The following is a 27,157-nucleotide window of genomic DNA, read 5'->3' as shown; positions in this document are numbered from 1 at the left end:
AATTCGAACGTTTTTTATTATCCAATCCCAATGAAACTTTCCGAAATGTGCTAAAGTGCTAAATGACAGGCAAGTATACGCCAATGGATCGTTTTATTTTTAAGTTTGGCAATCCTGCCTCCTTTTGTCGTTAGCTTGGTCTTCAAGACAAGCCCCTTAAAAGGTAAAATGGAGGCAGCTGTGCAGTCGTTTCATAATATATGCATTTTATAGGCGGACACACACAGTCGCGCCTCTTGCCTGTTACCCTTACATACCCGTTCCTGAGGCCATACACACATAAGTTACAGGGTATAATGAGAACATGTTTTTGAATAAAGCTTAAGCAGTCGCTTATTAATTCGCACAAATAACAGATATCACATTCCAGATACCACTAATTATGCAACCGTACCGAACCGTCGGAGACCTGTAAGAATCTCTCAATCTGTATCTCAAAAACACACATTTCAAAACCGGGGGCAAATGCAACCCAACAACAACAAAAATTCATAAATTTCATACAAAAACAAAAAAAAAAAGAAAGGTATTCTGAGGGGATTTTATTGAGGCTGGGTTCAGGGCGTGAGTGCGTGTGACTCAGGACGAACAACTAAGGAGGGGAAAATCGGGGGAGGTTTATTCCCCGGTATTTGCTGTTATAATTGCATTGCTCGTATCAGCAAAATATGAATGGTCATTCTGACGTTTTAGAGTCGCAAAGTTTTTTTTTTTTTTGCCGTCTTTTATGCTAATTTTTTTTGGCCATTTGGCGCAGTTCATTGTTGCGGCATGATTCACGTGCACACCGGCCTCTTCCGATCTGGGAGCGTCGTCGTTTGGTCAGCCTCGCAAAAAAAAAACCTAAAAATAATCTAAAGAAGATGCCAACAGCCAGCGACACTTGCGGGTGATGCGACTGCTCTGGCCGCAATGACCATTAGGATCGATGCGATCGAAAATGAATCGCAATGGATTCGGTGCGACAAAACCGGTTTGCCAGCTGTGCGAGAAAAGCTGAACAGCTGAGCCAGCTGTGTGCGTTTTGAACTTTCGCTGCCGGCTGTGGCAGCAGCAGCAGCAGCGGCATCGCCACCGACACCGACATCGACATCGGTAAATTTCTTGTTCTTAACGAAGCTCGATCGCTTGTCAACCTGACTGAGTGGCTTACTGGCTCAGCTGAGCTGAGCTGAGCTCGACTTCACTTGACTCGGGGTTGATATAAAAACGGCATCCGGCGCGCGTGCTCAGTTCAGTTGAAGAACATAAACGGAAACGCGCGCGTGCGCCGTCAGCAGCTCTCGTGTTTGGCATATTTTTGTGTGAATCAAATAGTGTTCGGCCAAGTGAATTTCTTTTGCAAAAAGCTTCAACAAGCTGCACAACTCGACAAGTGACATAGATACGGCAAGGTCGATATCAAAAAGGAAAAAAAAACAACTACTGTGTCTACTGTGACTACAACTGCTACTACTACTACTACTAGAAACATGGAAGGTCAGGCCAAGCAAGCATACTTCGTCAATGAAGCATATAATCACGAAGAGCAGCCACATGGAGCGGGCGGAGGTGGTGCAGATACTGTTGCTACTGTTGCTACTGACAATTTGCCGCGTCGTCGCAGCGGTGGCAACACCAAGGAACTGCAACTGCATCTATCCAATAAAAAGGCACTTGATCAGCCAGATGCACACACAGCGCCAACCATCGATTTCGATGACATTCTGCCAATGATTGGGGAATTTGGACGTGCACAAAAGATACTTTTTCTGCTCATGATACCGTTCTCGTTCTTTGTGGCCTTTGTGTACTTTTCGCAAATCTTTCTCACGCTCATACCCGAACAGCATTGGTGTCATGTCCCCGAACTGGATGCCCTAGATGTGGAAGCCAGGTGAGTTACACAAACGAATTCTAACTAAACGAAATCTGAATGAATTCGTGATTCAACAAAGTCCTAACCCAGCGGGTTTTCCCGTCAAGGTGAAAATTTGGTAAAAAAAAAAAAAAAAAAAACAGCGACAAAAATCTACGACAACTCCGCGATTCGCAAATTCACGTAACCGACTTGCGAATGTGACTTTGTCTGTCTGTCTCTATGTGTATATGTGTGTGGGGGGCTTATCCAACGTAATGGCTTTATAAAAGTTGATATACGACGCGTTAATTACTACAGTAGTTAATATACCTGACTATAACATTCAAGCACAACACTTTCGGTTAGTTCGGAATGTCGTTTGCATCCCATTAGAAGCGAATGAGCATAATTTGATGTGCATTTTATGCTGATTTTGTTTGCTTTTGTTTCTTTTTTTTTGTTTTTATAGTTATGATAATCTTTATGATGCTTTATGAATGGGCAGTAGCATTTTGACTCGCTAATCAATTTTAATTTACTATGGAAACCGTTAAGTGTTGAGGAAACATCATATTCTTTCTGAATAAAATTGTTATTATTATTATTATTACGATGATGATGGGAATTATAATGTCTATCACTAGTATCGACCTTGAATTTAGTTAAAGAACTTAGGAACGAACGAAGCCAAGAACTTGGTTAAAGTACAAAATCCATGGCGAAGGTTGCTATTCTATTATTATCTTTTCTAAAATTAGAATGTCTTCAGAATACAAAAAAAAAATACAAAAACAATTGAAAGCAAATCAAGCGTTGATAATTTTAGCTCGTTTTGAAGCTTTTATTTTTGCATTTGCCCAAAATGCTAAGTCTGATTTGTTATTGAGGAAGACTTTTACGTAGTTGAAACATGGAATTTTTTTTTGTTTTGCTTACGAACTTTGAATTCAAAGAAATGAAAGAGATGTGATATTCAGTTTTAATCAATAAGTTTATTTTCGATTTAATGATATTATAAAACTCGTATTGTACAGTTAACTAATCCGACTTTAGCTGATTATTAAGTTGAAACTGTTTTAAAATGTTGCATACAATTTTTGCCAAATACGTTAATTTAAGCATTGTTTTTTCAAGCCAGAATCAATTAGATACAGATAAATATAATAGATATGATGTGATATTGAAAATCATTTTTGCAGTGATTGTTAGCAATTAAAAATTATTCGATAGTTAGCCTTTAAATGCTGTAAAAGTTGTTCTAATTAAAAGCGTTCACATTACTTCCAAATATCTCAATGTAACTGCCCCCCACCCCTTTCACTGTAATTGTCAACTTTTCAGCCGGAAATCGCACACGGTGCGTATACTTGTTGAAGCCAAGCGATTCGCATGACTTTCACAAAGGCAAACAAACAGTGATCGATTATTTCAACTTGCACTATTTTATGTTCGATTGACTTTGGTCGACAATTATTGAATTTATTGCCTTGAAATCGACCGGTTTTTGGGTTGCGTGCCCTAACTGGGCAGTTACCACAGTTTAAAACTTAAACAGAAACTGCAAAAAAAAACACTTTGAGTGATTTGAAATGCGATTTCTATGTATTCTATGCAAAGGCTGCCAATTCTTAGCCAAATTACACATAGCAAACGTGTTTGGTTTGAATTGAAACTAAATTAAAATGAAAACGAAAACGAATGAACGAAACAAAATTCGAGTGTTCTGACCAAAGTCATTAACTCGTCTAAGTGCTCAGAATGGCTTAGAATGCCGACTAACCTTGCGCCATGATTGGTTTTATTCATGTTTTTGCATTTTTTTTTTCATTTTTGGTTTTTGTTAGTCAGACTTGGTCGGCTTAATAAGGCAAAGAACCTTACGAATCTTTTTCGAGAGAGAGAGAGGAGTGAGGAGTGAGGAGCTGTGTGGTTGGGTACTCAATGCGAAGGCAAATTCAAATACAGTGGCAGTGGCAGTGGCAGTTAGATAAGCAGCCAGTCGTCCAACGCCGACTCCAAGTGGGCAACAGCAAGGGGCGTCTAATTAGCAGCGCATGTTGCGACAGCAGCCACAACAACAGCAACGCACAAGTGAAATAATCGTGGTAGCCACAGTAAATACCTACTAAATAACGGACTGACTGACTGACTGACTAACTAACTAACTGGCTGACTAACTAATGTTGTGTGGCGACGCCAAACACGACTCAAAACTTACCGCATCCAAAAACTTAGAGAGAGCCAAAGAGAAATTGCAAGCTGCAATTCAAATGCTCTTCTATTTATTACATGAGCAACGAAAGAAAGTCTTATACTGTATAAGAGTTACACTTGATTCATTGGCAGTAAAAGTAAATTTAGCTAGCATTTAGATCAATTAAAAATTATTTTGTGAAAGGTGCACACTTAAATATGAAAACATTTTGTGGGAAAATCTCTAAAAGATTGAATAACTTGCTAAATACATACATATATAAGTTCGCAAAGAAATGTTTATTATTCCTGCAGGCCAATCTAAATTTAAATCAATCATGATATTCTAACTGGCAAGACTAATTACACAAATAATCAAACTAGCAGCAATCTTTATTGTTGATCAGTTAGACGAGTACACAAATTCCTAGTATTTAGACAATTTCTTTAATTAACTTTTAGCACTACAAATAAATTAGTTTGAGGTACAACACGTGTGTATATTATTTACAGAAGATTATCAGGTGTCAATCGAACTAATCATTGCTAATGTCAAAAGTGTCAAGCAGCTCGATAGGCTTGACACAGATAAGTAGACGCAACTGAAAATTGATGAAATATATTATGAAATTAAAGAGTTAACTCGATGGTATAATAATCATTAGTATGATCAGCTTCAGTTGAAGAAAATAAATTAAGAATAATATCTTCAATCAAGCTTAAAACCTGAATATTTTTTGAAAAAATATTGGGAATTTTTAAAATCTAAAAATTTATTTTAAATCAAGAATGTAAAACTGACAGAATTTAATTCAGAATATAAATTTTAAACTTACAAGTAATATATGAACTTAAAAGAATTATCTTTAATTATAGAAACTAAGTGCAAAAATACTTCTTTATTGAAACACGTTTTTTTTATTAAATAATTCATATGAATGTTATTTAAAGACCTTTTTAGCTATCAAACTTTAACGACTTTACCTTTACTTTAGGGTAAATCCATTGATCAGAGCTTATTGTAGTGTTTAATGTTAAATCCGTCATAAAATTGGCAATTTAACCGAATGAAACTTGGCGCGTTTCCCGCATGACAGATCAATCGTTAGTCACTGACTGGGAGAGTGCGGAGTGTGCGGTGTGTGGTGTGCAGCCATCAATCTTGCATGGCTTTATATAATTTAGACACATGAATACGAGTTGCGAGTTGAGTCGAATGCGAGTGTGAATATTGTGCTTGCCACACGTAGACAATTGCAGACAGCGGATTTTGTCAAGATCATGAGATTATTATGCTGTCCCAGGTCTTTTTGGGGTTGTGGCTGTGACCCTCGATGTGTTAATGACTCTATAAGCACAAAAACAATAACAAAAATAATGAATAACATTGAAAACCACCAAACTAACAATTGTGGCACCTTTCTTAACTCCCACAGACTGGCACTCTCGATACCCATGGTGAAGGGAGAGTACAACAATTGCTACATGTACGATGTCAACTATACGGAAGTTCTCGCCCAGGGACGTATTATGGCTGATCCCAAATGGCCGCAAGTCAAATGCCGCAATGGTTGGTCATACAACTTCACCGAGATACCTTACTCCACGGTGGCCACGGAACAGAATTGGGTGTGCGATGATGCCGCATTGCCCACGTATGCCCAATCCATATTCTTTTTGGGTGCCATTGTCGGTGGCTTACTCTTTGGCTGGGTGGCGGATCGATTTGGCCGCATTCCAGCGCTGATCAGCTGCAATATGATGGGTCTGGTGGCGGGCGTGGCAACGGCATTTGTTAACAACTTTTGGCAATTTGCCATCATGCGTTTTTTTGTGGGATTCGCTTTTGACAATTGCTTCACCATGATGTACATATTGGGTAAGTGAAACTCGTTGCACTTCACCTTGAATGCATAATCAACTCCCTCTCTCTTTCTCTCTCTCTCTCTCTCTTGTTCTTAGTGCTGGAGTATGTGGGACCCAAGTATCGCACTTTTGTTGCCAACATGTCCATTGCCATCTTCTTTACGGGCGCCGCTTGCATCTTGCCATGGATTGCCTACTACTTGGCCGATTGGAAACTGCTCACGATTGTTACCTCGGCACCGCTTTTGTTGGCCGTCTTGACGCCCTTTGTTGTGCCCGAGTCGGCACGTTGGCTGGTCTCCCAGGGCAAGGTAGATAAAGCCATTGGCATACTGAAGAAGTTGGAGAAACGCAATGGACGCCAAGTACCGCTGCAGACGTATCAGCACTTTGGCGACAGCTGCAAACGGATGCGAGATCAGGAACAGGCACAGAATGCCAGCTATTCGGTGTTGGATCTATTCAAGTCGCCGCGCTTGCGTCGCACCACCTTGTTGCTCATTGTCATCTGGATGGCCATATCTCTCGTCTTCGATGGCCATGTGCGTAACGTGGGCTCCCTGGGTCTGGACATCTTCTTCACGTTTACCGTGGCCAGTTTTACTGAGCTACCAGCTGATACGTTGCTTACGGTTACCCTCGATCGCTTCGGTCGTCGTTGGCTTGCCTGCGGCTCGATGGTTGCCAGCGGCATCTTTAGTCTGCTGGCCACTGTGGTGCCCGTTGGCGTCTACTCAGCGGCCCTGGCCATCATGGGTCGCTTCTTTGTGAACATCAGCTACAACATTGGTCTGCAGTATGCCGCCGAGATATTGCCCACTGTGGTGCGGGCTCAGGGTGTGGCCTTCATACATATTATGGGCTATGTGGCCAGCATTATAGCGCCATTTGTGGTCTATTTGGCCAACATATCGCCGGCACTGCCATTGATTATTTTGGGACTCTTGGGCATTATTGGCGGACTGTTGGCCCTGCTGTTGCCGGAGACACTGCATCACGATCTGCCGCAGACGTTGAACGATGGCGAGGAGTTCGGACGTGGTCAGAGCATCTGGGATTTCCCCTGTCTAGCCAAGCAGTTAGACGAGGAGGACGACAAGTGCAACGCTGATGTCGAAGAAGTGCGTTCCCAGGCTTTTGTGCGTGGCACCCAAACGGGAGCCTCCCTCAATGCATCCACGCGCGGTGAACTGCGCTCGAGCATTTTGCGCAGATCGATTCAATCTCGCAACTCCACCAAATTGTAGACGACTTGTATGTTTTAGCTGCGTTAGTAATTATAGTTTTTTGCATTTCAGTTAGTTCGATTTGTAGTGATTAAGTGCTTTGTCCAACCTTGTGATATTAATTCTAAGTAATTTCGTTGCCATTTTGGCCTAATAAACAGAAATGTCTAACGATCAAATTTGGAGTTTAATTAATTAATTAATTGAATTACACTGATTTGTATTTGATTTGTATGAAATAAATTTAGTTTAATACATTACAGTTGATTAAGAACGTGACTAACTGACCAAACATAAATATTAAGTATACGCTCTATTTTTTTCTGAATAGTTACACTTATTTTGCACTTAAATAGCAACATATGCTTTGCATAAATATATTTATATTAATTTCATATCGCATATAATTGCATAAAATTCAGATGGCGCTAGCAAGTTTCGTCCGTTATTTGGCGAAGGCAAATAAATATATAATATATATTTGAAATCGCCATATAACGGACGAAACTTGCTAGCGCCATCTGTTGAACAACTCACGCCGATTGTTAGTTGATAAGCACTAGTAGGCCACACATACGCCAGATGGCGTCATGTTTTCGCTGAATAACTTTGGGTTCAATTTTTGTTGTTGAAATAACAAGGAACATATTTGCAAAATAAACTATTTGCCATGTGTACAATCAGATTGAATTTATATTTAAAAATCTATATACAAATTGTCTTTATAGAACGACTTAAAAGAATTCTACTGCTGCTACTTTCCACTCTACAAATGTATTTACAATAAGAGAAATACAAATTTCAAACATATAGTCATCATAAATCTTCTGACGTCAAATAAATGCTCTTTAATTTTCAACTCACACGCGTCAAAATCACAAAATTCTGAGTGAAGCTAAAGCACGACAAATAAAACTAATTAAAAATAAAAAATTATATGCCCCTACAATGTCACTTCAAAATTGACCCTAACTGATAAAACCTTAACGAAAATAGTCTTATAATGTGATGAGTGCTGAGCTGAGACGACAGTTTAAAACGCAATGACATCGCGAGTCGTTCTGTTGCTGATTCTTGGGCTATCTCTAGGACGGGGAGACAACTTGTCGAGCGGCACAAATATTAGTGAAGTGCTTCCAAGGCCCCAAGGCTCTGATCTTGAGAGTGCCTTATTGACTACTATTGCTGAGGATAGTCCTCTCCCTCTGGACCTTATAATTCGAACTATAGCAAATTACAACTATAAGAATATTGGCCCAGTTTTGGAATTAGGAAACGCCGTTCAGACTTCGGAACTGAAGAATGCCATCTACGAGGAATTATGGAAATATTGGAAAATATGGCATGGAAAATTAGGGTTTTATCATCCCAAAGATATTCTGGAATACTATGAAAACTTAAAGCAAAGCTTGGATATTACGCCAGATTATAAGAAGTTTGTTTATCAGAAATTTATTGAAGATTGCACTTCATATGTGTCTTTACGGCTTTACGCCAAAAAAAAGTACGATTTCGAAATGGAAACGATCACCGAAACGATCATCGAAACGATAGAATGTTTGCAACACAGTCCACAGAATTATACGACTGATGTATTCGAGGCGGTGTTCAACAAGGTGCTCGCTACAACATCTCCTCTGGTTTTGGCTGAACGTCTTGGGAAATTTGACAACTACGGTGCCACTTTGTCGCAATTGGCCTTGATTAACATTCAGCTGCTTAATCGCATCGAAATCAAGTCAAATTCGAGTGCGCAAGCAGCGGTGCTGGAAAATCTTCAACAGTTGGCGATCCATCCAGATTTTGTTGAGGAAGTGGAGTACTCCCTGCGTCTTAAATTATACGGATGTCTGCCGTCCGGTATTAGTTTGCTGTACACAGCGCAGAAGGTGTGTTTGCACAAGGCGAACAACAACAACGAATACCTTTATGAGTGTCAAGGTCCGACCAATATGTGCACCCGTGAACGAAACTACGAACGAGCATCCTTCGAAGTGCAGCGTAAGCAAATTGATGCTAAGAACAGGACACAGTTTGCTTTTCTGAGTACCCATTTTCTCAATCGCTGCTTAGCAATAACAACGGAGCAAACGAAATTCACAACGAACGTGTATGGTCGAAACAAAATCAACTGGTTTCATGTGATACCGGTGCAGGAGGGCGTGGCACTCCAAGATGCTGCCACATCCGAGTCCTTAGTCTGCGGCGGCGATTCAAAACAATGGAAAAGAGGAAACCATTTTGCACACACGCTCGAGGCAAAATACATAGCTGCCTATCGTGAAGAATGCAGTTGGATCGTAGAGGATTGCACTAATAAATATTAGAGAATAAATAAAAAATGTTAATGCATTCATTTTAGTTTAGCAAAAGTTCTAGCTCTTGTCGAGTGTCAATATAAAAACTGTCAGCATTGTGATTGCATGTTTGAAATTTACTATAACTCTATATTTTTTATGAGATTAATCTGTTTGATCTGAGAAGTCTTCCGATGCTGCCAGATAAATTTTAACGCCTCAGAGAAATATGACATTGAGTTTTTAAAAAAAAAAAATGAAATATGATTGTGAAAGCAAAGCATGGTTAATTCTATTTTTACGCAGAATGTTTATAATCAATTTAGGCTTCACCCATCAGCGTCACGTAAAAACTACGCTGATAACAGCAAACTTTGCCTTATAAAAATTTGCTTTATAATGTAAATTCTGAGGCCAAAACAGATTAACAGGCGTAAGAAAGCATAGTCGTATATGATCGACTTTAAGATACAATTAGGAATATTGATACAGTACTACATTCAAAATATAAAAATATAGAGTGCAAAATATAGCAGATTGACAGACAAAGGAACTTAGATCTTTAATAAAATCTAGACGGACACACAGACATGGCAGATCGTCTCGGCTATTGACGCTGATCAAGAATATATATAGTTTATATAGTCGGAGATGCCTTCTTCTGCCTGCTCCATATATTTTCTGTAGGCACAACGTTATAATACCCCTGCAGTTCTGGAGGTGTCGATTGCCCTGGGTAAGTGCTTACCTCGCCGATCACTACATGGGTACTTACTAAAGTGACCCTATAGTAATCGAACGTCGAACCACCTAGTCGACTCGAATTTGCGATTGGCCCTGGATAAGTGCTTACCTCGTCGATCACTACCTGGGTACTTACTAGATTAACCCTATAGTAATCGAACGTCGAACCACCTAGTTAATAAATATATGCGCATTAAAGCATAAGTACAAAATAACGGCAAGCATCGCTTTTGTTTTTTGTTATTTTGTGGAAAAAGTATACACAAGTTTAAAGAGAAAACTTCGATTATGCTTTACATCGCTGTTTGTTTACGCGTCTTTGTTTTATTTTGTGCTACTCTTTTACTCAAACGCAGCTGTGTTTCCTAGATGATGAAATTATTGCAAGCATTTGAGTTGAGAAGTGCAAAGCGGATCCGCGATCAATTATTAGGTGAGTTACTTAAAAAAATAATTTATGTATGCATTATATGTTTAATGTGTAAAATATTAAATAAACAGATAATAAAAGAATATCAAGCAGTTAGTATAATGCATAGTTCTACAGTGGAAAGCGACAATGTGCCTAAAGAAGAGGAAGTGGAAATTATGACAGAAAATCTACGTTATAGAAATTATGACAGGGAATGCGGCCTAAAAAGAAGACAATTTCTTTGGTGTTATGATCGGTGAGTATTTTAAAAGATAATTATTTAAAATCATTATCCACTTTAATCTTTTAAGACTTTTAATCCTTTATTTCCAGATTCAATAACTGAGGACCAGTTGAGAAAGGCCTTGCAGCTCAAAAAAAACGATATTTTAAAACTCAAGTTGCCTTAAAGTAATAAAAGTATCCGTCTTATTAAAATAAAGAAAAATTAAAATTAAATAAAAACTGTAATTGTAATTGTAAATTTTTTTTTAATTTATAATGGCCGACCCCTACATGGGGTCCGATGTAAGCACTTATTTTACTGACCCTTCAATGGGGTCCCATGTAAGCACTTATTTTACCGGCCGTTCCATGGGGTCCCATGTAAGCACTTATTTTACCGGCCGTTCCATGGGGTCTAATGTAAGCACTTATTTTACTGACCCTAATATGTTGCACTATTTCACTAGTTCGTGGTAATCGAGGCGGTGGCGATTGACCCTATTTGCGGACATTTCATACAAAAACGGAAATTAAGAAACGCATGGCTAGACGCCACTTTGTAAGTAGTGACTGGCTCCTGGTAAGCGCTTATTTCACCAGCAACCCTGCAGTTCTGGAGGTGTCGATTGCCCTGGGTAAGTGCTTACCTCGCCGATCACTACATGGGTACTTACTAAAGTGACCCTATAGTAATCGAACGTCGAACCACCTAGTCGACTCGAATTTGCGATTGGCCCTGGATAAGTGCTTACCTCGTCGATCACTACCTGGGTACTTACTAGATTAACCCTATAGTAATCGAACGTCGAACCACCTAGTTAATAAATATATGCGCATTAAAGCATAAGTACAAAATAACGGCAAGCATCGCTTTTGTTTTTGTTATTTTGTGGAAAAAGTATACACAAGTTTAAAGAGAAAACTTCGATTATGCTTTACATCGCTGTTTGTTTACGCGTCTTTGTTTTATTTTGTGCTACTCTTTTACTCAAACGCAGCTGTGTTTCCTAGATGATGAAATTATTGCAAGCATTTGAGTTGAGAAGTGCAAAGCGGATCCGCGATCAATTATTAGGTGAGTTACTTAAAAAATAATTTATGTATGCATTATATGTTTAATGTGTAAAATATTAAATAAACAGATAATAAAAGAATATCAAGCAGTTAGTATAATGCATAGTTCTACAGTGGAAAGCGACAATGTGCCTAAAGAAGAGGAAGTGGAAATTATGACAGAAAATCTACGTTATAGAAATTATGACAGGGGAATGCGGCCTAAAAAAGAAGACAATTTCTTTGGTGTTATGATCGGTGAGTATTTTAAAAGATAATTATTTAAAAATCATTATCCACTTTAATCTTTTAAGACTTTTTAATCCTTTATTTCCAGATTCAATAACTGAGGACCAGTTGAGAAAGGCCTTGCAGCTCCAAAAAAAACGATATTTTAAAACTCAAGTTGCCTTAAAGTAATAAAAGTATCCGTCTTATTAAAATAAAGAAAAATTAAAATTAAATAAAAACTGTAATTGTAATTGTAAATTTTTTTTTAATTTATAATGGCCGACCCCTACATGGGGTCCGATGTAAGCACTTATTTTACTGACCCTTCAATGGGGTCCCATGTAAGCACTTATTTTACCGGCCGTTCCATGGGGTCCCATGTAAGCACTTATTTTACCGGCCGTTCCATGGGGTCTAATGTAAGCACTTATTTTACTGACCCTAATATGTTGCACTATTTCACTAGTTCGTGGTAATCGAGGCGGTGGCGATTGACCCTATTTGCGGACATTTCATACAAAAACGGAAATTAAGAAACGCATGGCTAGACGCCACTTTGTAAGTAGTGACTGGCTCCTGGTAAGCGCTTATTTCACCAGCAACGAACTAGCGCTCAGAACTGCAGGGAACGAACTAGCGCTCAGAACTGCAGGGACGCTTCTACCCGACGGGTAGCAAGTATAACTACAGTTAACTGTGCTCCATAGTCGAGCACTTGATTGCAATAAGCAATTTTGACAAAATAATATATTAAATATACACTTGTTTGACGTGAAAAAATCTACTTCAACAAAATAACAACAACACAAAAATTGATAATTATTAGTCAAACCCAAACACATGCTTATCATTATCTTCTCACTTTGACAAATAAATACTCTTTAATTTTCAACGCACACCCGGCAAGAAGCACAAAATTCCAAGTGAAACTAAATCACAACAAATAAAACGAATTATGGAAATAATTAAATGCCATCTTGCCTCTACAATGTCACTTCAAAATTGACCCTAACTGATAAAACCTAAACGGAAATAGTCTTCTAATTTGATTAGTGCTGAGCTCAGGCGACAGTTTAAATCGCAATGGCATCGCGAGTCGTTCTGTTGCTGATTCTTGGACTATCTCTAGGACGAGGTGACAAGTTGTCAAGCGGGACAAACATCAGCAAAGTGCTTCCAAAGCTCAAAAACTCTGATCTGAAGAAGCTTGAGTGTGCCTTATTGTCTACTACTATTGAAGGCAGTCCTCTCAATCTGGACTCTATTACAAATGCTATATTAAATGATGATTTTGAGCAGAATATTGGCTTAATACTGGAATTAGGAAACGCTGTTCGAGTTCCGGAGCTGAAGCACGCCATCTACGAGATTCTGTGGAAGGAATGTAAGAGATATTATGCGCTCTATGAGCCCAGATATATTCTGGAATACTATGAGAAGCAGTCGAATAATCCGCCAGATTATAAGGAACTTGTTTATCAGAAATTCATCGCCGATAGCAGTTCATACGCCACTTCAGCACTCAACGTCGGCCGTGACTCAACCGATTGCTCGAAGGTCGCCGAAGAGCTACTATTTTTGTCGCAAATTTCACCGAATTATATGAATGATGTATTCGAGGCGGTGTTCAACAAGGAGCTTGCTAAGACATCCCCTCTGAGTTTGGCTGAACGTCTGAAGGAATTGGGCAAGTACAATGCCAGTTTGTCGCAATTAGCCACGATCAACATTCAGCTGCTTAATCGCACCGAGATCCAGTCAAATTCGAGTGCGCAAGCAGCGGTGCTAGAAAATCTTCAACATTTGGCGATCCATCCAGATTTTGTTGAGGAGGTGGAGTACTCCCTGCGTCTTAAATTATACGGATTTCTGCCGTCCGGTATTGGTTTGCTGTACACAGCGCAGAAGGTGTGTTTGCACAAGGCGAACAACAACAACGATTACCTTTATGAGTGTCAAGGTCCGACCAATATGTGCACCCGTGAACGAAACTACGAACGAGCATCCTTCGAAGTGCAGCGCAAGCAAATTGATGCTAAGAACAGGACACAGTTTGCTTTTCTGAGTACCCATTTTCTTAATCACTCGCTGGCAATAGAACAAACGGAAGTCACCAGGAACTTGTACGGTCGAGACCAAATCGACTTGTGGCACGTGAAACAGGTGCAGGAGGGCGTGGCACTCCACGATGCTGCCACATCCGACTCCTTGATCTGTGGCGGCAATTCAACACTGTGGAATAAAGAAAACCATTTTGCATACACGCTCGAGGCAAAAGACTTCGATGCCCATCGTGAGGAGTGCACTTGGATCGTAGAGGATTGCAGCAATAAACAATAATATTAATAAAAACAAAATATTAATATGTATATTCATTTCTGTTCAAGTAGAGTCAATACAAAAGCTATTTAAATCAGCATTGTGAATGAATGTGTCAAGTTTGTTATTACTTTATGTGATCACGAAATTAATCTGTTCTTTATTTAATTTGAGATGTCTTTCGATGATGGCAAATAAATGTTAAAGCACCAGAGAAATATAATTTTTTTGTTTTTATAATAAATGTAAAGCTGAATAATGAAAACAATGAAAGCAAAGCCTTGCTAATTCTATTTTTACTCAGAATGTTCATAATCAACTAGAGGGTCACCCAACCGGGTCATGTAAACAATGATAATAACTGATAATAACAAATTGTGATTCATAAAAATGTACTTTATAATGTGAATGCTGAGTGCAGAAAACAGATCAACACATAAAAGTAAGCACAGTCGTGAGATACCCGCTACTCAATTTTAATAAAAGCAAAAAAATACAAAGCGATATTACCGTTAAGAGATACTATATAAATATATGGGAAAAGCACTTAAATATACAAAATTAATATACTGAAAATCTAGTGAAATATACCAAACGCTTTATTTTATATATCTATAGACAACATATGCTCTCATTCATATTATAAGATAGAATGTACTTAAAATCTATACCTTAAGTTTTTAATACCTTGAGTTGCAATACCCATTTACCGCTAATATCCATATACTTCTATAAATAGCGGGTATTACAAATACGAAATGATTACCCTTGCATTCACATCTTTGTTTCAAAGCTATATTATTCACATTTCTTTCTTACTTATTAAACATTTTTATCTCATAATAACCATCGTCTTGTTGCAAAGAAAAAGTTGTTTCTGTTTCATGTACATATGTATGCTAATCTCACTCTTACTGGAATTTGACCTACGGCATGTATTTTATTGTGGCGCAAATAAATGGAAAAATATATAAACAATTCACTAATTTAATTTCTGACAGTGGTGACGTACATATTTCACCGGTATATAGTTGGTTGCAGCAGCTGATGTTCATTTTGCAATATGGTATTTTCTTATATTGTTTAATTATATTTATCAACCTTATAAAATGTGACTGTGCTACATAGTCGAGCATTTGATTGTAGTTAACCTTTTATGCACAGTACAAAACTTTTGTTTGTTCAACAGAAAACAGTAAACGAATTGTTTTCCTTCGATATGTAGAATAAATGGTATATAGTATAAATACACAAATATATAAGTATACAACTATCTATAAGAAAATTTATCCGATCGGAATCGCATTTCGAAAGATCATTAGGATTATTAAGTTTGTTCCACTTTCTAGATTCAAATTCATCTGCATCTATTGTATTAACAATATGTCAGATGTTCATATCTATAGAATCTAATCTTTGCTGATATATATATATGTTATATTTCTGCTATACTTTATACTTTTCTTAGAAATTTTAATAAATCCTATTCAGCTCTAATTACTGTGATGTTTGCTAACACGTCATTATATCAGTCAACCTAAGTCTTAATTAAACATATATTGAAGATAAGGGATTATCTCATTGCAACTATAATTAACGGAGTTTGACTTGTCTTTAATTTTTTCGCTCTGTGTAGATAATAATTGTACAATAGACTTATGTTATGCATAGGATTTGCATATAAGATTTGCACGCTGTACCCATTGAAATTCTCAAAGAGTATTATAAACAGGGGAATGTGGAAAGTCACAAAAACTATTTAAAAAACTCTTTGAAATAAAGTTGGTAAGAACTAGGGACATATTTCTTAAAATATTTTGCTCTCTACTCAGATATAGCATAGGGTATCAAAAGTTCTCAACTAGATGCAAACATATTCATATATAATTTCGAATCATGAGATTAGTTTATTAAGCAAAGAATCCGTACGAGCTTAAGTTTATAACATAACATCATCATATGAAACAACACCTGCTGGACCCAAGAATGCTAAGAACAAATCAGATAAAGACTATATAAGGCGAAACGATCGCTAAGCAAAATCAACAGTAAAGGTAAAAATGTCAACGGAAGTCGTTCTTCTGCTGCTTCTTGGACTGCTTCTTAGAGGCGGAGAAAGTTTGCCGGGCGGAGCAGATAACAGGAAATTCATCGCAAAGTTAAATGACTCCAATGTGGCGGATCCTCTAATTGATGAATGTACCTTAATGCCAACAGGTGGCAATCAACTCAACCTGAAGTCAGTTATACATGCCGTTGTTAACGATGATTGGGAACGGATCCAGTTTGTGCTGCAAATGGCGAACGAAGCATGCACCTTGGAACTGAGCCACGCCATCTACAAAACTTTGTGGCTAGAGTGGCAACAGGATAAACAAATCTACGATCCCTTCAAGATACTCGATTTCTATGAGCAACTTAACAACGAGTCGAATGTGTCGACAGCCTTACTCGAAAATGTATATCAAACCTTCGTCGCACGTAGTGCTCAGTTAATATCGGCACCCTTCCACACCGATAGTCAAAGTGCCGAATTTCCACAGGTGACCAGGCTGCTTTCACATTTGAGACAAAGCCCACAGAGTTACGTTCGTGACATACTCGAGACTCTGTTTGACTCTGTGCTGACTTTGGAATCCCCACTGAGTGTGGCTCAACGTCTGGGCAATTTCAACGCAAGTATCACCCAATTGACTATGGCAAACTTGCAGCTACTGAATCGCATCGAAGTCGAATTCAATTCAAGTGCATATATAACCGTTCTGGAGAATCTTAGCCAGTTGATGATCCAACCGATATTTAACTATGAAGTGGACAACTCTATGCGCATCGAAGTTTACAACCTGTTCAATACAAGCATCAGTTTGCTGTACAGAAGTAAGAAAGTGTGCTTCAGTAAAGCAAACAACGAGAACGTATACTTATTTGAGTGCCTCTCCGGGTACTTTATGTGCATCCACGATCAAGACTATGCAAGAGCGGTCTTCACGGTGCAACTGAAACTTGGTGACGCCAACAATGAAACACAATTTGCCTTCCAAAGCCCGTTTTGGAGTAATCGCTATTTAGCCATAGACTCGACCATCAAAGTACAGACAGAAGCGACTAGGAATGTCGACGGTCGGGGCTCCTCCTACTGGTGGCATGCGGCTCTGGTAAAGGGTGGCGTGGCAATCTACGATGCTGCCACATCCAGTTCGGTGTTGTGTGCCGGCGATCCATCGCAATGGGCTGGAACAAATCGTTATGCATACACACGCCGTGCAGTAGATTTTGATGCACATCGCGAAGAATGCACCTGGAACATCGAGGATTGCAGCAATAAATAATTGAGAACACATACACGATCAAAACTAAGATATTGGGCTGCATTGTATTTGAAATGAATTGAATTGAATCATAATACTTGCAGTACAATAGTTCTACAAAACATAATTCTTCTCCCGTTTGGATCTAAAATTTTACTGGTACGATGCATTATTAAATTTTCTCGCATTTATAAAATTATAGCAGTGAATAAAAATTTTTAAATTAAAACGCAATTTTTTAAATCAAGGTTTATGTATTTTAAATTATGACTATTACGATCTTGTATGCATAAAATTTAAATTCTGATCAAAATCAGTATGATTCAGTTCTTAAAAATAAAAATGAAAAAAACTTACCTAAAGTCTAGAACTCTCATTGATAGCATAGTAAGTATAGATAATACAAATTCTGCAGGCTGCAAGAATAAAAGCTTATGAATAATAAGCTTAAAAAATAACAGGTAAAAATATAAAAATAAAAAAAAAACTATAATATAAATAAGAAAAATTCTATAGCAAACCAAAATTTATTGTTCTTAAAAGAATTGTAATACCCGGCTGAAATAGATCCGAAAGCTTTTAAATTAACAAATTTAAAAAAGTTCTCCTTTGTAGAATTTCATACTTGATTAAGAATAGCTTTTTGATCTAAGAACGAAAGTACTTAATTTTTTTCTGAGTGTAATGCCAGCTTAATTGGAGAGGGTCTTATCAATTTGCTTATTATTCTTGTAATATTCAGTGACCGCTGACCACCAACAGACATTTACCAGAATGCAAAACTATTTATCATATTTCACACAAAATTCAAGATATATATATTGTAGTATCAGACTGATAAGGCTCCCTTGCAATGAACTGAATGTGTTATATAAAAGTGGTGAACCCTAAGCTGAGGCAACAGTAAAAGCAACCATGTCATCGAAAGTGTCTCTTCTATTGCTTCTCGGACTGTTTCTCAGAGAAACAAACTCTTTATACAGCGGCGAAGAGAATCGCAAATATATTGCACGCTTAAGTGACCAGGATCCACTGATTGATGAATGTACCTCAATGCCAAGAGTTGGCAATCAGCTTAAGCTAGAGTCAGTTATACGTGCCATAGTCAATGGCGAATGGGAGCGTGTTGAATTGGTGCATCGAATGGCGAATGAAGCATGTACTTTGGAATTGAAGCACGATATCTACGAGACTTTGTGGCTAGAGTGGCAGCAGGATAAACATGTCTACGATCCCTTCAAGATACTCGATTTTTATAACCAACTCAATAATCAGTCGAATGTGCCGACAACATTACTGCAAAAGGTTTATCAGACTTTCGTCTCTCGCATCGCCCAACTGCTCTCGATGCCCTTTCACATCGACAGCCCAAATACCGAATTTCCATTGGTTACAAAGCTACTCTTACAACTGAGTCAAAGCCCACAAAGTTACACACGTGACATATTGGAGACTCTGTTTGATGCTGTACTGACGTTGGAATCCCCACTGAGTGTGGCTCAACGTCTGGACATCTTCAACGCTAGCATCACACAATTGACAATGGCAAACTTGCAATTGCTGAATCGCAGTGAGGTTCGCATCAATTCGAGTGCTAGCACAATCTTAATGGACAATCTCCGTCAGTTGATCAATCGATTGGATTTCACATTTGAAGAGGATTACTCATTATTGCTTAAGGTGTACCGACTGCTTCCGTCTGAAATTGGTTTGCTCTTCATCGCCCAGAAAGTGTGCTTGCGTAAGGCAAACAACGACAACGAATACCTTTATGAGTGCTCAGGTCCCTCGAATATGTGCACCAAAACGCGAAACCAAGAATATGCGTCTTTCGTGGTTAAACGCCAACATAATGATGCCAACAATAGAACACAGTTTGCCTTCCAGAATCCATATTGGGATGATCGGTATTTAGAACTCTGGACCGACGGAAACGTGTACAGCTCGAGCAATATCTACTGGTTGCATGTGATGCCGGTGCAAGACGGCGTGGCAATCTACGATGCTGCCACATCGACTTCGATGATCTGTGGCGGCGACCCAGCGCATTGGTCGGGAAATCTACATTATGCATACGTTGTGCTCGCAGAGGATTTTGATGCCCATCGAGACGAATGCACTTGGATCATCGAAGATTGCAGCTATTAATAATCTATATATAACCACAATTTCTGTGTTATTGATTCAGTGACTCCCCGAGAACTACATTCTGCTAACGAATATGTATCTTCAATACAACAATCACATAAAGCAAATCAAATAAAGTTGGCTAGTTAACTAACCATTTTAGCCAAATATTCAAGAAATTCTAATCCGGAGTCGAATATTGTACCTGTGATAGGCTGAAAATACCAATGAAATTGTTTACTTGAATTATAAGAATTCCTTAAGCAGCACCTGGAACACATCTCAAAATAAGAGTCGATAGACTTGTATTTTATCATGAAAGTCAACTTTACTTTATTGGAGAAGTACCTATTTATGATATTCATGGATCCTATAGAGCTTATAAAATATTACGATAAAAATTCTAATTCGTTTCTTGGTTTTGAAACAATTCTTTAACGATCAAATTGAAAGTTTTGTATTTTCGATTATCCATTAAAAAAATAATTTGCAAGCGCCATCTATTGAGAGTACCTGCAAGTTTCTGGTTCTTAAGCAAAAAGTGTTTGTCACGCATACACCAGAGGACGCCACATTGTTTGCTTTTGAAATTGGGTTCAATTTTTATAGTGCACTGCACATCGTAATCAAAATGATTACATTACAAACAATTAAATTGTTTTTATTTGCTGTGCATTGATATTGCCAATGCAAATATCCGATTAAACTACGAATAATAAAAAAAATGGGCTTTATAAAGCGAACGATGAACTGAATCCACAGTTAATGCAACGATGGCAACGCATTTAAAACTTCTGCTACTGCTGCCGCTACTTGGAATGAGTCTGCGAGGTGGCGACTCCGTTGCTGTCGGCACAAGCAACAGCAAACTCCTCGCCATCCTAAATGCCACGGCTCCGGCATTGGATGTGCTGCTGCACATCGATGTGCTCTCCGGAGATTCGGCGCCATTGACAACCGCAGTCAGTCCACTTAGCCTGGAGTCCATCATACGTGCCGAGGTCAATGGCGACTGGGAGCGTGGTCGCCTAGTGCTCCAGCTGGCCAATGAGGCACGCACCTTGGAGCTAAAGCATGCCATCTACGAGGCATTGTGGCTGGAATTGCAGCAGACGAAACAAATCTACGATCCCCTCAAGATACTCGATTTCTACGAACAACTCGAACATCAGACGAACGTACCGCCCGCATTGCTTCAAAAGGTCTATGTGAGCTTCGTCTCCCGCAGCGCTCAGTTGCTGTCGGCACCCTTTCACACCAACAGTCGCAGTGCAAATTTCCCGTTGGTCACCACACTGCTGCAGCGTCTCACACTGAGCACATTGGACTACATACGTGACATACTCGAAGCGTTATTCGATGCTGTCCTCGCTTTGGAATCCAGTCTGAGTGTGGTGCAGCGGCTGGGCAACTACACTGCCAGCTTAACCCAATTGACTGTGGCCAACTTGCAGCTGCTGAAGCGCAACGAATTGCAGTTGGATTCGACTGCACAAACAGCTTTGCAGCTAAATCTACGCCAGTTGCTGGAGCAGCCCAACTTTGGCCAAGAAGTGGAACGCTCGCTGCGAATCGAAGTCTATGCCCAGCTGCCACCGAATGAGCGTGTCCTCTACACTGCCCAGAAGGTGTGTCTGCGCAATGTGACCAACGAGAATGCATATGTCTACGAGTGTCCGCAGACCTATTTGATCTGCACTAATCCACGAGATCCCAAGAAGGCAGCATACTATGTGCAGCGTGGCCATGGTGGCGCCAATAATAGCTTGCAGTTTGCCTTCTACAGCGCTTATTGGCGCAATCGATATATACTGATGCAGTCCAACGACCAAACCACCGTCAATGCGAATGCCAATGCCATCAAGAAGAACGTTTACAGCAATGAAACAATCTACTGGTGGCATGTGTTACAGGTCCAAGGCGGGGTGGCACTCTACGATGCTGCCACATCGGGTTCTGTGCTTTGTGGCGGCAATTCTGCGCATTGGGATGGCGTGGAGCGTCATGTTTATACGCGTCACGCTCTCGAATTTGAAGCTAATCGCAGGGAGTGCACCTGGAGTCTAGAGGATTGCAGCGATGTAGCCTAAATATACATTTATAGTGGCGACCAAAATTGAGTGGATGTTCACGACTCTGACTTTCGTCACGCATAAAATCATAATCACACAAGCAAATTCAAAATTTTCTTCTGTTTTATTTATATTATTTATTCTTTATAAATTCTAGGCAATGATTTTAGAGAATTCGAAGAGTTCTAAAGTAAAAATGAAGAATAACAGCATAAACTCAATTTAGCAAGTTTCACAAAGTTTTAATAACTAAAGTTATATTAAAAGTTTGTCCAAGCCCCTTTATTTTAAATAATATTTTCAATGTATAGTATGCTTCGGATCCACATCGTTTGGATAACAAGTTCGTTTTTAAAGTAAATTCTATACATTTCTCAATAAAATATCTCGATAGTGAAGATTATGATATGAACAACTCAATAATCAATTTACTGAACACATATTTAAATAGGAACATAAATGTTACATGAATAATTGACTTCATAAGGCAGCTCACAATATTTAATTTTGTTGTGATTTTCTTCTAGGAGATCACTATTTAAATTAAACTAAATCATTGCAATTTTGTTTAAAATCCGATATTAATCTCAAACCTATGCCAAAACAAGTAAAAACAAGTAAGAAAGTTACAGTCGAGTGTGCTCGACTGTGAGATACCCGCTACCCATTTTTAATAAAGGCAAAATATTGTGGTATCATTTTCAAAATATACCGAAAATACTAAAAAAAATACTAAAATATACCAAATGGTATTTTTGGTATATCGATATAGTACACCATTCAAAATATACCATATACGGCACAATGTGCCAGATTGTCGGCCAAAGCAACTAAGACCCATAGTAAGTAGGCGTTTTTGCCCATACAAAAGTATTTCTTTAATAACTTCCACAATTTTTATCTGATCGCAACAAAATTTTTCATAACTACTATAGTAATTATTGTATATACCAAAATTCGCAACTCTAGCTTTTAAATTGGGTTTGTTATTCGATTTTTTTTTTTGATTTGCGGGGGCGGAAGTGGGCGTGGCAAAAATTTGAAACAAACTTGATCTGCGTGCAAACATAACAAATGCTGTCGAAAAAAAAATTATAGCTCTATCTCTTATAGTCTCTGAGATCTAGGTGTTCATACGGACGGACGGACAGACGGACAGACGGACATGGCTATATCGTCTCGGCTGTTGACGCTGATCAAGAATATATATACTTTATAGGGTCGGAGATGCCTCCTTCTACCTGTTACATACATTTCCTGCCGGCACAAAGTTATAATACCCTTCTACCCTATGGGTAGCGGGTATAAAAATACAGTCGAGTGTGCTCGCTACCCGTTCTGAGTAAGATCCAAACAATCTGTTATTATTCTTTAAATATACCTAAAACACACAAAAATATACCAAATGGTATATTTGGTATTTTTATATAATAAATATATACATACAGAAACTTTATGGGATCAGAGATGTCTCCTTTTGCCTGTTACTAACATTTCCTGTATGCAAACAAGTTATAGAGGTATAGGAATAAACAAAAAAATCACAAATTCTTGTCACAATATTATTTTGGCAAATATAATAAAGCTATATGTATATGGGCTGTATATATTTTCAGTTTCTGAAAAATCGCGTGTTACGCGAGAGTTGAATAAAATATATGTTATATGTACTTAATTTATATCTATTTAAACTGAACGACATAAAAAATGGTTTATAACAAAAATGAATATTTATAAATCGTCTTAGGAAAATTATTTATTTTCAATCATGTTCCTGTGAATTCCTGCCAAAAAATAGGTTCCATATGTAATATAATTCAAAAAAATCCTCTCATCCTGATGTCAAAATTAAATGTTTATGCAATTTTAACAACTATTAAATTGGTTGAACAAACAAATCACAATCACAATACCGAACAACTATAACTGAAAAGCAAAATCCCACTAAATGCATGGAAAACATTGTATTACCCACAATTTTGTAGTGAATATTATTCCATTTAATTTTTATATTTTCGCATGTATTCCTTTCTTTATTTACTGTATACTTTGTTGCAGATAAGAAATGTATGTATTACAAATATTTTGCAAGCTCAGCTTCGTTCTGCTGAGCGTTGATAGTAGAGTCCGATTATCAGGAAAATATATATACATACATATATACATTTTTTTTTTATGATGTACATAAGAATGAGCTATATAAGGAGAGCTCTAAGTTGCAACGGCAGTAAAACCAAGAATGTCTTTAATAGTCACTCTACTGTTGCTTATTGGATTGTCGTCAAGAGGGGGAGACGCTTTGTCCATCGGAGGAGGGAGTAGCACTCTGCTTGCCCGACTAGGAGACTCCGGTCCACCGCAGATCGAAATTCCCCCCAGACTCCCCAACTAACAGTTCCTTGCGCATGACTTCGATTATACGTGCCATATTCAATGGTGAATGGAAGAGTGTCGAATTTGTGCTGCAGTTGGCGAATAAGACATACGAATTGGACACGCAACACGCTATCTACGAGTCGTTGTGGCAGGAACTGCAGTATACGAAACAGATCTATGATCCCTTCAAGATACTGGCTTTCTATGAGCAGCTTGAGCATCAGCCGAATGTGCCGTCAGTTTTGCTGCTCAGGGTCTATCAATCGTTCCTCTCACGCATGGTTCAACTTCTCTCGGCGCCCTTCCACACCGACAACCACAGTGCAAATTTCCCGCTTATCACTACGCTAATGCATGAACTGAGCAAGAGGCCATCGAATTATGTGCACGACATATTTGATGAGCTATTTGAAGCTGTGCTCGCTTTGCAATCCCCGCTGAGTGTTGCGCAGAATTTGGGCAGTTTCAACGCGAGCCTAACCCAATTGACCATGGCCAATTTGCAATTTCTTAATCGTACCGAAGTCCAGTTCAATTCGAATGCGCACAAAACTGTGCAGGAGAATCTTCGTAAGCTGATGAAACATCCGACATTTGAAATGGAAGTGGAGCAGTCGCTGCGTGAACAGGCATACGTCCAATTGCCTTCTAGTGATCGTGTGCTCAACACCGCCGAGAAGGTTTGTCTGCGCAGTGCGAACAGCAGCAACATTTACCTCTACAATTGCCCAAATTCATCCTCGATGTGCACCATGGAACGAGACTCTCAGAAGATGCTCTTCAAGGTTCAACGTGACGTCAAAAACAGTTCTACCATTGCATTTCAAAACCCGAAGTCGAGCAATCAATATCTAATAATGGCATCCCATATCCAAGCAACCGACAATAGTGTCGTCAAGAACGTGTACAGTTTAGATGGCATTTACTGGTGGCATGTGATGTCGGTGCAAGACGGCGTGGCAATCTACGATGCTGCCACAGACGGCTCGGTGATCTGTGGCGGCGATCCAGCGCAGTGGGAGGGCAATGAACATTATGCATACACGCGCCATGCAGGAAACTTTGATGCCTATCGCAAGGAATGCACTTGGATCATTGAGGACTGTAGCGATAAATAATTAGTATTGAATACATGTAAAAATATATGAATGGAAATTCGCCAGTAAAGATTTATTAATGGGACGATTTGGGGGAATACCTGATTATAGATTGTTACGAATGCATGCTCTTGATCGCAACAATGTTGTATATATTATATGTATATGATTAAATAATCTTGTTATATCATCGCAACTTAGTTCTTGGAATCGAAACGGTAAGAGTAGTATTCTGAAATCAAATTTTTGCAAACGGCATTACTACATTTTAATTACACCCGCTACTTACATACATATATGATACGTATAGCCTAAAAGGGTATTATAACTATGTGCTTGTATGAAATGTATGTGACAGGTAGAATTAAGAGTCTCCTACCCCATTAAGTATACATATTCTTGATCAGTTTCAACAAACTAGACGATAAAGCCATGTCCGTTTGTCTGACCGTTTGATTATCTTTCTGTCCGTACGAAACACAAAATCTCTGAGACTTTAATAGATAGAGATATAATTGTCAATAAGTGTGTAGAAAGCATTACAAATGGGTGTACGAGAATTGCACTCTACTATAGCTTTCGAACATGATGCAATTCCAGATGCATCTCACGTTGAAGGCGCAGTTTAGCAAACCCATATAATCAGTAAAGTATATGTATAAGTACACAAATGTACATATACATATTTCCTTATATGCTTTAAGCAACCCTATCAGTATACACAGAGAGAAGAAGTACTTATCAGCCCGCTCTCATGTGTATATGGTGCAGATGTAAATAAATTACTGCAACAGGCTTCTAACTTAATTGCACTTTGTTGTGATTTTCTGATCAAGTTTCACACCACTAATTTCATTTTAAGCTATTATTTTCATATTCCTTAATAATAGCCATAAAGATGAAAAGTTAGTAACGGTATAATAAAATATTGCTAAAATATTAAAAAAAAAAGATAAATAAATTGGGAGCAACAACAACACTGAAGAAACTGTTAAGAATAATACTTAAACTCCATTTCATTTTCAAAACAAACTAACAAGAAAGCTACTGTGCAGTATTTATTTTAAAATATACCAAATCAATATACCACAAATTCCAAAATATAGTTTAAAAGTACTTCATTCAAAATATACCATAGAGTGCAAAATATACCCGATTGTCAGCCAAAGCAATTAAGACCCTTCGCACATACAAACGTTTTCCTTAAATAACTTCTAAAATTATTATTTGATCGCAAATCATAATTATTATTGTATTTACAACAAACTCCAAAACTACGCTTCTTATTTGGTTCAGATGTCGGTGGGGCAAATATTTGAAACAAAATTCATCTGCTTGCAAACTTAATAAGTGTTGTTGGAAAAAAATGTATCTTTATCTCTTATAATCTCTGAGATCTACATGTTCATACAGACGTATAGACGCTGATCAAGAATACTTTATATACTTTATGGGGTCCGAGATACCTCCTTCTGCCTATTACATACATTTCCACACACAAAGTTACCCCTTGGCTAGCGGGTATAAATATGTTTTTGTATAATACAACGAACGTTCAAGTCTTACCAAATAGATGCTAATGATTGTATTGCCCAACATTTGTAGAGAATATTTTTCCATTTTATTTTAATTATTGCAGATAATAAATGTATGTACGAGTATTATAAAGACTTTGCAAATTCAGCTTGAATTCAGCTCAGCGTTGATAACCGACTATCAGGAAAATATATACATATATTCATATATATTGTCATGATGTACATAAGAATGA

At 38.3% G+C, this 27,157-nt stretch overlaps 7 protein-coding genes across 7 annotated transcripts; all 7 read left to right on the top strand.

The window, feature by feature from the left end:
- Nucleotides 1-1,228: 1,228 nt before the first annotated feature.
- Nucleotides 1,229-7,321, top strand: LOC133842171 (organic cation transporter protein). The gene is made up of 3 exons (XM_062275161.1): nucleotides 1,229-1,876; nucleotides 5,470-5,912; nucleotides 5,996-7,321. The coding sequence occupies exons 1-3, from the start codon at nucleotides 1,473-1,475 to the stop codon at nucleotides 7,144-7,146; spliced, it is 1,998 nt and encodes a 665-aa protein (XP_062131145.1). The 5' UTR covers nucleotides 1,229-1,472; the 3' UTR covers nucleotides 7,147-7,321.
- Nucleotides 7,322-8,642: 1,321 nt separating this feature from the next.
- Nucleotides 8,643-9,452, top strand: LOC133840068 (uncharacterized). The gene has a single exon (XM_062271725.1). The coding sequence runs from the start codon at nucleotides 8,643-8,645 to the stop codon at nucleotides 9,450-9,452; it is 810 nt and encodes a 269-aa protein (XP_062127709.1).
- Nucleotides 9,453-13,170: 3,718 nt separating this feature from the next.
- On the top strand, nucleotides 13,171-14,427 carry LOC133840067 (uncharacterized). The gene has a single exon (XM_062271724.1). It carries the CDS (start codon nucleotides 13,171-13,173, stop codon nucleotides 14,425-14,427), a length of 1,257 nt encoding a protein of 418 aa, XP_062127708.1.
- A 2,039-nt stretch (nucleotides 14,428-16,466) lies between these two features.
- On the top strand, nucleotides 16,467-17,735 carry LOC133840066 (uncharacterized). Its single transcript, XM_062271722.1, has one exon. It carries the CDS (start codon nucleotides 16,467-16,469, stop codon nucleotides 17,733-17,735), a length of 1,269 nt encoding a protein of 422 aa, XP_062127706.1.
- An 894-nt stretch (nucleotides 17,736-18,629) lies between these two features.
- Nucleotides 18,630-19,862, top strand: LOC133840065 (uncharacterized). The gene has a single exon (XM_062271721.1). The coding sequence runs from the start codon at nucleotides 18,630-18,632 to the stop codon at nucleotides 19,860-19,862; it is 1,233 nt and encodes a 410-aa protein (XP_062127705.1).
- Nucleotides 19,863-20,608: 746 nt separating this feature from the next.
- LOC133842954 (uncharacterized) lies at nucleotides 20,609-22,190 on the top strand. Its single transcript, XM_062276268.1, has one exon. It carries the CDS (start codon nucleotides 20,615-20,617, stop codon nucleotides 21,929-21,931), a length of 1,317 nt encoding a protein of 438 aa, XP_062132252.1. The 5' UTR covers nucleotides 20,609-20,614; the 3' UTR covers nucleotides 21,932-22,190.
- Nucleotides 22,191-24,318: 2,128 nt separating this feature from the next.
- Nucleotides 24,319-25,407, top strand: LOC133840064 (uncharacterized). Its single transcript, XM_062271720.1, has one exon. It carries the CDS (start codon nucleotides 24,319-24,321, stop codon nucleotides 25,405-25,407), a length of 1,089 nt encoding a protein of 362 aa, XP_062127704.1.
- Nucleotides 25,408-27,157: the final 1,750 nt, after the last annotated feature.

The sequence above is a fragment of the Drosophila sulfurigaster genome, chromosome 3 (genome assembly GCF_023558435.1).
Source record: "Drosophila sulfurigaster albostrigata strain 15112-1811.04 chromosome 3, ASM2355843v2, whole genome shotgun sequence".
In the NCBI taxonomy this organism is placed as follows: domain Eukaryota; kingdom Metazoa; phylum Arthropoda; class Insecta; order Diptera; family Drosophilidae; genus Drosophila; species Drosophila sulfurigaster.
The sequence above is the reverse complement of the archived record's forward strand: the minus strand, read 5'-3'. Positions and strand labels throughout refer to the sequence as shown.